Source organism: Erinaceus europaeus, chromosome 15 (genome assembly GCF_950295315.1).
Source record: "Erinaceus europaeus chromosome 15, mEriEur2.1, whole genome shotgun sequence".
Taxonomy (NCBI): Eukaryota; Metazoa; Chordata; class Mammalia; order Eulipotyphla; family Erinaceidae; genus Erinaceus; species Erinaceus europaeus.
The window spans coordinates 28,755,664-28,766,223 of NC_080176.1; the positions used below are offsets into that span (position 1 = coordinate 28,755,664).

General features: G+C 51.8%; 1 protein-coding gene across 1 annotated transcript; it reads right to left on the bottom strand.

Moving 5' to 3' along the window:
• Positions 1–76: 76 nt before the first annotated feature.
• RFC2 (replication factor C subunit 2) lies at positions 77–8,730 on the bottom strand. Its single transcript, XM_060173525.1, has 7 exons — positions 8,570–8,730; positions 7,402–7,502; positions 5,554–5,711; positions 5,390–5,455; positions 4,829–4,909; positions 2,927–3,040; positions 77–1,432 (listed from the first exon to the last, which is right to left on the bottom strand). Exons 1-7 carry the CDS (start codon positions 8,713–8,715, stop codon positions 1,322–1,324), a joined length of 777 nt encoding a protein of 258 aa, XP_060029508.1. The 5' UTR covers positions 8,716–8,730; the 3' UTR covers positions 77–1,321.
• Positions 8,731–10,560: the final 1,830 nt, after the last annotated feature.

Genomic DNA, 10,560 nt, shown 5'->3' on the forward strand with positions numbered 1-10,560 from the left:
TCTCCTCGCCACCTTCCACCCCCAAGTCAGGAAAGTCTCAATAGAGGTAAACCATCACCTTGCAATCACTGAAGACCTTAGTTATAAGTCTCTAATTAATAATAATAATAAAATTATTGGGTAGAGACAGAAAGAAATTGAGAGAGGGGGAGACAGAGAAAGAAGGGCTGGGGACACAGTGTCGTGGTTCTGCAAAAGACTTTCATGCCCGAAGCTCTGAGCTCCCAGGTTCAACCCCTAGCACCACCATCAGCCAGGTGGTGAGGCTGCCCTGTGTGTGGGCCTGGGTGGGTTTGCAGCCTGGCTCACCTCTGTGGCAATGCAGGTACCCTTCTGGGGAGCTCTCCTGTCAGCCCCCTGCCATGCTTGGCCTTTTCTTTTAAGACCTGTCAGTATGTTTTGTCGCCCCATCTGTCTGTTAACTGGTTTGCAGCTCCCAACTCCACACCTGCAGGGGAGTCACTTGACAGGCAGTGAAGGTCTACAGATGGCTTTCTCTCCCCCTGTCTTCCCCTCCTTTTTTGATTTCTCTGTCCTATCCAACAATGACAGCAATAACAACAACAATGATAAACAAGGGCAACAAAAGGGAAAAAAATTAAAAAATAAAATTTCAAAAAAAAAAGATTTGATTTAAAAAAAATTTATTATTGGATAGGACAGAGAGAAATTGAGAGGAGATAGAGGAGACAGAAAAACATCTGCAGCCCTGCTTCACCGCTTGTGACGCGACCCCATTGCAGGTGGGGAGCCAGGGGCTCAAACCTAGATCCTTGCACACTGTGTGTGCTTAATCAGGAGTGCCACTGCCTGGCCCCTGAAGATTTATTTATGAAAGTGAGGAGAGAGGGAGAAGGAGAGTCTGGAACACTGCACCCAGCTTCTTTCAATACCGAGATAAGCTTATCCAATGTGACACTGAAACCACTTTTCCTTTAAAAAAATAATAAAAAATGAGAGAGGACAGAGGGAGAGAGACCCCAGAGCATCGCTTGACTCTGGCCTATGGAGGTGCCAGGCACTGAACCTGGACCCCTAGGACCTCAATCAGGGGAGTCTGGTGCTCAGCCACTGCTCGGCCTCCCAGCCCTGAGCCACCTGTGCAGCCCAGCAGGTACAGCATCCTGCGGGGACAGGGTGGGTGAGGGGGCATCTTCCCGAGGGCCTGGCACCCAGTCAGTATGAGGCGGTTTCACTGGCTCTGGTGTCCCCGTCACTCCCAGGTGGAGCCATCACGCAGGGACAACGCCGAGGTCACGTGAAGGAAGGCTCCAATGATGATGACAAGGCGGGGGCTGGGGTTCTGGGCCCGGGATGCCCCCTAGCTGGCCGCGGGGGCCATGGTCTTGGTGCACAGGCGCGCCAGCAGCCCCGCCATCTGCAGGAGGGAGCTGACACCATCCGCAATCTTCATGTGCGTGTAGCCAATCTCCTGCAGGGGACACGGGACATGGCCGGAGAGCTGGTTAGCAGACGGGGAGGGCTGGCGGGTTCACCTGAACCGCTGGGTGGACCCAAAATGCAGCAGGCACCCAGCCTTCCCCTGTGGGCAAGTCCACCTCATCTCCCTGATGGGCATGGGTGGGCTTTGAAGGACAGAGAGTGAAGGAAAAAGCCAGGCCTGGAGACAGATGTGAGGCTCAACAACTCAGTGAAAAAAAAAATGGGTGGAGGAGCTGGGAGCTGTGCTGCGGTCCTTCTCTCCTCCCTGTCTCTCTCTCTCAAACTAAAAAGGGCAGAAAAAAAAGTCCATCAGGAGTGATGGAAGCATGCAGGTCTGATTGGGGATGGGGAGCAAGGAAAGGTGAGGGGGATAGAGGGCCAGGTGATAGTTCAGCTGGAATAATTTTCATCTGGCCATGTGTGAGGGCCCAGGTTCCAGACTCAGCACCAAGGACAGCACCCAGGGAACCTCATGGATGGTGGAACTGTGTTCTGGTATCCTTCTAGTTCTCTCTCCTACCTCTCTCTCACTTCCTCTCTAAGCACAATTCTGTCTCCAAGCAGAGAACAGACCACTGGGTTCTGGTGCTGAAGGAGTGACCATACAGACTCTCTGACGGGTGACAGGTGTCTTATCTTGAACAAGGTGCTGTTTTACATGCTGTGTTACTTTGATTGGCAGTGGGATGCATCTGAGAGGCTGACACCTTGGTTAATTTAACCTTTAAAAACAAACCCAGGAGAGTCACAGCAGGTTAAGCACAGGAGGCGCAAAGCACAGGACCCACATAAGGATTCCGGTTTGAGCCCCTGGACCCCCACCTGCAGGGGAGTCGCTTCACAAGGCGGTGAAACAGGTCTGCTGGTGTCTATCTTTCTCCCCCCTTCTCTGTCTTCCCCTCCTCTCTCCATTTCTCTCTGTCCTATCCTATCCAATAACGACAACAGCAATAATAACTACAACAGTAAAACAACAAGGGCAACACAAGGGAATAAATAAATATTAAAAAAAAAAAAATGAGGGGCTGGACAGTAGTGCACATAGCACAAAGTGCAAGGACCAACATTTAAGGGTCCCGGTTTGAGCCCCAAGCTCCCCACCTGCAGGGGAGTCACTTCACAGGTGGTGAAACAGGTCTGCAGGTGTCTAATTTTCTCTTTCCCCTCCTCTCTTGATTTCTCTGTCTCATCCAACAACAGCAATGACAACAATAACAGTAATGACAACAGTAACAGTAACGACAACAGGGGCAACAAAATGGGAAAAATGGTCTCCAGGAGCAGTGGATTCATAGTGCAGGCACTGAGCCCCAGCAATAACCCTGAAGGCAAAAAAAAAAAAAAAGCAAACCAGGGGCTAAAGCATTTAACTCTTGTGCATGGGGTCCTGGGCTTGATTCCTGGCACAGCATGCGCCAGAGTGATGCTTTGCTGCCTCCCCCCGCCCCATTAATAAAATAAACCCGATCTCCCGGACACTGACCTTGATGAACTCCAGCTTCAGGTATTCAGCCATTGGGAAGGTCTTGCACACGCGGAAGACGTTGCCTATGATGTCCTCGGGCGAGTAGCCCAGGCGCCACAGGTGGGCAAGTATCTGCACCGCAGGGAGGGAGGGGACTGTCAGCTCTGATGCTGCAGGGGGACATTCTGCCCACGACAGATGCCGGGCTGCGCCGTGACAGACTGGGCTGCAGTGGGCGGATACCCTGCCTTGGATTTCTCACCTACGACGTGTCCACCTCTCTGGCACTATATCTGCATCTGTGTCTCTGGCACATGCAGTGCCGGGGACCAAACTTAGGACTTCAAGCTCTAGTGTATCAGGCTTTAGCGTCTGGGCCACCTCCCAGTCTTTTTAAAAGGCTTGGGGTGGGGGGCCAGGCAGTGGTGCACCTGTTTAAGTGCTCACATTACAGTGCACAAGGACCCAGGTTCAAGCCTGTGGTCCCCACGTGCAGGGAGGAAGCTTCATGAGTGCTGTCTTCATGCAGGTGTCTCTCCCTATCTCCCTCTGCCCTCTTAATTTCTATCTCTAGCATATATATCCTCCAGGGTTATGGCTGGGGCTCGGTGCCTGCACTACAAATCCACTGCTCCTGGAGGCCATTTTTCCTATATATATATATACATATTTTTTGATAGGACAGAGAGAAGCTGAGAGAGGAGGGGAAGATAGAGAGGGATAAAGACAGAATCCTAGCGGAAGGTAGATGGCTCAATGGTTATGCAAAGAGACTCTCGTGCTTGAGGCTCCAAAGATAGACTCCTGCAGACTTGCTTCACCATTTGTGAAGTGACTTCCCTGCAGGCGGGGAGCCAGAGCCTTGAAATAGGATCCTTGCATGGGCCCTTGCACTTCATACTATGTGTGCCACTGCCCACCCCACCCCCCCTTTAATTCTAATTATTATTTTTAAAATTTATTTATCCCTTTATTGCCCTTGTTGTTTTATTGATGTAGTTATTGTTGTTGTTATTGGATAGGACAGAGAAAAATGGAGGTGGGGAAGAAAGAGAGGGGGAGAGAAAGACACCTGCAGACCTGCTTCACCACTTGTGAAGCGACTCCCCTGCAGGTGGGGAGCCAGGGGCTCAAACTGAAATCCTTACATCAGTCCTTGGGCTTTGCATCACGTGCACTTAACCCGCTGCACTACCACCCGACTCCCTAATTTTAATTATTAGATAGAGACAGAGAAATTGAGGGGGGAGGTGGAGAAAGAGAGGGAGAGAGACAGAGAGACACCTGCAGCCCTGCTTCACCACTCAGGAAGCTTCCCCCTTACAGGTCGGGGGGAGCAAGGGGCTCGAACCTGGGTCTTTGTGCACCATAATGTGTGTGCTGAACTAGGTGCTCCGCCGCCTGGCCAAACAAAAAAAGATGTTTTTTAAAGTAATAATAAAGTAAAAAAAATAAATAAAAGGCAGAAGGGATTGGTGCATACAGGTGACTCAAAAACTCTGTCTGAGGCTCCGAGACTCCAGGTTCAATCCCTGACAACAAAATGCCAAGAGCTGAGTGGTGTGCTGGCCTTTCATAAATAAGTCAATTAACAAACAAACTGCCACAGGGTCAGTGAAACAGCGCCCTGCCTTACACAGTGCGCTTGCTCGGTCATGTGTGAGATCCAGGTTCAAGCCCGGCCCCCACCACATAAGGAAGCTTCAGAGCTGTGGTCTATTCTCTCTCTCTCTGACCCTGTCTCTGTCTCACACACACCTCAACAGCTGTGAGGCTCTAGTCCCCATCCCTAGCTCCACATGAGTACTGTGGGCAGCACCAGGGGAAGCTCCTTGGGTGATGGAGCAGACTCTGTTGTCCCTTCCTCTAAGCAGAGTTTTAGGATTGGGCTGGGTGGCCCAGCAGGGAGTGGCGGCCAACCTTGTAGGCCTCGTCAATGTTGGCGTTCACGCAGTGCTGGATCATCTCCTTCACCAAGAGTGGGTGGGGCTCATCACAGACCTGACAGCCAGGAGAAGGGTCAGTGCTGGGTGGGGGGTGTGGGGGGGCAAACTCCTGCCTCCCACCCAAGGACATGTGGGATGCCCCCCAGCAGGGAGATGGTGTGGGCAGGCCGGGGGGGGGGGGTGTGTGTGTGTCTCTCAACCAGGACTGATGATGGCTGGGAAGAGGGGGCAGTGAGACCTCCCAGGGAGAGCCTCTCAGGTGGGGGTTCAGACCCCCGTTCTGGTGAATATCCCCATCTCCAGAGCTCACCTGGACAGTGATGGGATCAGAGATGGGGCAGGTACACCCTGAAAGCCCCCCAGCCTGTATGCTCCCCCATGAGACGAGGCCCAGCACAGCTATGTGGGGGACCGAGGGACTCCAGGGTCGGGGGATAGCAGAACCCAGATCCAGGCTGGGGGTCCCTTCAGCTTCTGGGGTGTGGGGTCCACAGAGGATGCCACCCATGGCCCTGGGAGCCCAGTCACCCCGTACCTTGAACACATTCTCGCTGCTAATAAAGCCGAAGCCCGAGAAGGTGGACTGCAAGTTGTTGAGAGCCTGGCGGGGAACAGACACTGGGATGACTTCCAGGCTGCCCCCCACTCTCAGAGCCCCTGCTCCCACCACCTGCACCCTGAGCCGGGCTGGGTGGGCACCTGCCGCATGTCCCCCTGGGCGGTGAAGATGATGGCCTCCAGGCCATCGTCTGTGTAGGGCACCTTCTCGGCCTTGATCACACTCGTCAACCGGGCCAGGACCTGGGCGTCTGTCAGCTTAGTGTAGCGCAGGACGGCGCAGCGGGACTGGATGGGCTCTGTGCACAGGGGGTGGGGGAGCTCAGACCCCAGCAGCCATGCAACACAATTCTGGACTCGTAAGCTGGGGGGTCCTGAGTTCAGTCCACAGCACCGCATGTCCCACGTGATGTTCTGGTTCATTCTCTCACTTCCTCACTCCTTCACTCCCTCTTTCCCTCTATAAATCTTAACTCCAGGGTGGCAAGTTCAATCCCCAGCACCACTAGTGGTGCTCTGCTAAGGAAAGAAAAGAAATGGCAGTCCAGGAGGTAGCACAGTGGATAAAGTGTTGGATTCTCAAACAGAGGGTCCCGAATTTGACCCCCAGCATCGAGTATGCCAGAGTGATGCACCAGCTCTCTCTCTTCTTCTTTCACTAATAAATAAGTAAAAGGGACCAGGTGGGGGCTGGGGAGATAGCATAATGGTTATGCAAAAGCCTTTCAAGCCTGAGGCTCTGAGGTCCCAGGTTCAATCCCCTGCACCACCATAAACCAGAACTGAGCAGTGTTCTGTTCTCTTCCTCTCTCATGGTATCTTTCTCTCTGTATCTACTCTTTCTCACTAAAATAAATAAAATTAAAAAAAAAAAAGGGACCAGGTGGTGGGGCACCTGGCTCAGTGCACTCATTACCGTGTGCAAAGACCTGGGTTCAAGCTCCTGGGTTCCCACCGGCACGGGGGAATTTTCACCAGCAGTGAAGATGGGCTGCAGGTCTCTCTCTCTTTCTCCCTATCTCCTTTACCTCCCTCTCAATTTTTCTCCATCCTATCCAAAATAATAAATGAGTTGATTTAAAAGAAGAAAAAGAAAATACACTTTAATGGGCAGGGGTAGACAGCATAATTATATAAACAGACTCTCATGTCTGAGGCTCCAAATTCCCAGGTTCAGTCCCCTGCACCACCGTAAGCCAGAGCTGAGCAGTGCTCTGGTAAAAAAAGAAGAAAAAAGAAAACATCTATACTGTTGAATATAAAACATTAATTCCCCAATAAAGAAATAAATTAAAATAAAATAAAATTAATTAATTAATTTTAAAAAAACATCTTAAATAAAAATGCTGAAACAAAGCAAGGTCAGGGAAATAAGATAGTGGTTTACAAAACAGACTTTTTTTTTGCTCCCAGGGTTATTGCTCAGGTTCGGTGTTAGCACTTTGAATCCATTGCTTCCAGAAACTTTTTTTTTAATAGGACAGAGAGAAATTGAGAGGAGGGGGAGATAGGGAAAGAGAGAAAGACAGACACCTGCAGACATGCTTTGCAACTTAGGAAGCATCATCCCTGCAGATGGGGAGCCAGGGGCTCAAACCCGGATCCTTCTGCAAGTCTTTGCACTTAGTGCAGTGTGCCATCAGTGGGGTTTGCCACCACCGGCACAAACCCCTCCCCGCCCCCGTTTTTTGTTCCCCAGAGTTCAGCTCTGTCTGATGGTGGTATGAGGGACTGAACCCAGGACTTTGGAGCCTCAGATTTAAGAGGCTCTTTGCAGAACCATTATGCTGTCTCCTCAGCCCAACAAAGTAGATTTTCCTGCCCGAGACATGAGGCCTCAGTTTTAATCTGTGGCCACTATCTCAGGTCAGCGCTGAGCAGAGATCTGCACCCCTAAAACAGTCTTGGAAACTGGCCTTGTACCTCGCTGGACTTTGCTGCAGAGGATCTATACACCCCCCCCAAGTGAGCCCCCCAGCGCCCCCTTACCTATGATCTTATCGGAGGCATTGCAGGCGAGTGCAAAGCGGGTGGTCTTGGAGTAGATCTCCATGGTCCTCCTCAGGGCCTGCTGGGCCCCATCGGTCATGCTGGGAAAGGGAACACAGGTGGGCAGCTCACATGGGGTCACCAAGTACAGACCCCCACACACCAACGGCTGGTTGTCGGGGAGCCGGGAGAGCGCTGACTCATTCTCCTCAGGGAACACGCCTGGTTAGGTGACCTCACTTCAGCACCAGGAACACCACCGAGCCACAAAGTGGCCAAGCCTATGTCAGGCGACCACGTCAGTTATTTGTGGGAGTGATGCAGGACAGACACCGTGTCTCTAAGTCACTTGAGGGGGCGAGGCTGAAGGCTTGCACCCATTTCCTTGCTTCTGGAGATGTGACACCCTCCTCCCCCAACACAAACACACACAACTGGGCTGGAAGGATACAAAAGACTTTCCTGCCTGAGGATCTGACGCTCTGAGGTTCTGGGTTCAACCCCAGCACCACTACACACCGGAGCTGAGCAGAGCTGTGCTTAAGAACACAAAAAATGGGGAGTTCGACGGTAGCGCAGCGGGTTAAGAGCACGTGGTGCAAAGCACAAGGACCGGTGTAAGGATCCCGGTTCGAGCCCCAGGCTCCCCACCTGCAGGGGAGTCGCTTCACAGGTGGTGAAGCAGGCCTGCAGATGTCTCTACCCCTCTGTCTTCCCCTCCTCTCTCCATTTCTCTCTGTCCTATCCAGCAACAAGGACAACAATAATAACTACAACAAAAAACAAGGGCAGAAAAAATGGAAAATAAATATTAAAAAAAAAAATTACACAAAAAATGGGGCCAGGTGGTAGCACACCTGGTTACATGCATTATAGTGCACAAGGACCCAGGTTCAAGCCCCTGGCCCCCACCTGCAGGGGAGGGTGAAGCTTCACGAGTGGTGCAGCAGGCCTGCAGGTTGGTCTCGGTCTCTCTCTCAAACCAGGATCCTTATGCCAGCCCTTGCGCTTCGCACCATGAGCACTTAACCTGCTGTGCCACCACCCGGCTCCCAGTTTATTTATTTTAATGAGAGAAATATAGATAGAGACCAGAGCCACAGGCAGGAAGTCTCTCCACCTGCCCTCCCCCTCATCTGACAGGCCAGAGCAGAACAGGAGCGCTCACCTGTCAGCCTCATCCAGGATGATGATCTTGTGACGGCCTTTGGGGAGGGTCACCTTCTGCTGTGCGAACATTTTGATTTTATTCCTCACGACATCTATGCCCCTGCAACGGGAAGCCAGAGCATGGCTGTCACTTTCTTTTATCATTTTAAAGAGAGAGACGGAGACGGGAGAGAAAGGAGAGAGGTGGAGACAAAGACACCCCCACCCCAATGCCGAGTGTCACTCTGGTTCATGCACTGCCAGGGACTGAACGCAGGACCTCACTGCACCACCTCTCAGGCCGTGAGGGTCAAACCGTCACCTTCTAAGACCAATGAGTGAGGACCTTTAAGTCTCAGTTCATGTCATCTCAGGTATGGTTTGGGCTGAGCTTTGGTGGTGGTGCTGTCGTCAGGGCTTCCCTGCTCTGGACCAATATTCTCAGAGACAGAAAGGGCAAGACAGGACAGCACTGAAGCTTCCTCCACTGCAGTGAGGGCTGGACTCGAACCCGGAGGTGTATACATAGATCAGTACATGAGCTGCTGGCTGGCCCAGTTTAGAGTCTCTGTGTGTTTTTGACTTTCTTTCTTTTTTAATATTTTAGTTATTTTTTAATGAGAATGACAAGGAGAGAAAGAACCAGACATCACTCTAGTACATGTGCTGCCAGGGACTTCTAGCGTTTGCCCTTCTTCCGTAGCCAGTCAACAGCGTCAGGTTGAGCCTGATGTAAAGTTTCGAGACCTCCTTTGAATCTGGAGAGGTGGCAGTCGTTGACTATGTGGGTCATAGTCTGTCTGGAGCCGCAGGGGCAGTTCGGGTCGTCTCTGGCTCCCCAGCGATGGAACATAGCGGCGCACCGGCCATGGCCTGTTCCATAGCGATTGAGGAGGGCCCAATCATAACGTGCTAGGTCAAAGCCGGGTTGACGCTTGCAGGGGTCTGTGATGAGGTGTTTGTTCTTTACCTCAGCTGACTGCCAACTCTGTTTCCAAGAGTCTGGAACAGAGAAGTTCAGTGTAGGCGTAGGGGATCAGATTGGGTGACGAGACGTCAAGCGTTGGACAGGGTGGGCAAAGATATCCGCGTACATTGGCAGGTCCGGTCGAGCGTAGACGTGGGAAATGAACTTAGATGATGCCGCATCCCGACGAATATCTGGCGGGGCGATGCTGCTAAGAACTGGCAGCCATGGAACCGGGGTGGAACGGATGGTTCCAGAAATTATCCTCATGGAGGAATATAATTTGGAATCGACCAAGTGGACATGGGGGCTACGGAACCATACTGGGGCACAGTATTCTGCAGTGGAATAGCATAATGCCAGAGAGGATGATCGCAGTGTGGAAGCGCTCGCGCCCCATGAGGAGCTGGCCAGTCTTGCAATGATGTTATTCCTCGTGCCCACCTTTGCTGCAGTTTTTATGAGATGTTCGTGAAATGACAGAGTGCTATCGAGAGTAACGCCAAGATAGACTGGCTGGGCTTCATGCCGGATTCTCGTATCGCCAAGCTGCACATTAAGCTCACGCGAGGCCGAGGCATGGTGTAGATGGAAAACAGATGATACCGTTTTTGCAGTGCTAGGGATTAGTCGCCAGGGACTGAACTCAGGACCTCATACTTGACAGTCCAATGCTTTATCCACTGCGCCACCTACTGGACCACTTGACTTTCTTTTTTTTGCCTTCAGGGTTATTGCTGGGGCTTGGTGCCTGCACTATGAATCCACTGCTCCTGGAGGCCCTTTTCCCCCCATTTTTGTTGCCCTTGTTATTATTGTTATTACTACTGCTGTTGTTGGATAGGACAGAGAGAAAGAGAGAGGAAGGGAAGACAGAGGAGGGAGAGAAAGACACCTGCAGACCTGCTTCACCGACTATGAAGCAATTCCCCTGCAGGTGGGGAGCCGGGGGCTCAAACCAGGATCTTTACAATGGTCCTTTCACTTCACATCATATGTGCTTAACCCACTGCGCTACCACCCAACCCCCTTTGACTTTCTTT

Excerpts from the sequence above, each read along its gene's own strand:
- RFC2 (XM_060173525.1), bottom strand. The coding sequence starts at position 8,715 with ATGATAAAAGAAAGTGACAGCCATGCTCTGGCTTCCCGTTGCAGGGGC. Across the intron at positions 5,456-5,553 it reads CCCAGGGGGACATGCGGCAG|GCTCTCAACAACTTGCAGTC; the intron begins GTGCCCACCCAG and ends GTTCCCCGCCAG. Across the intron at positions 3,041-4,828 it reads ACATTGACGAGGCCTACAAG|ATACTTGCCCACCTGTGGCG; the intron begins GTTGGCCGCCAC and ends CCTGCGGTGCAG.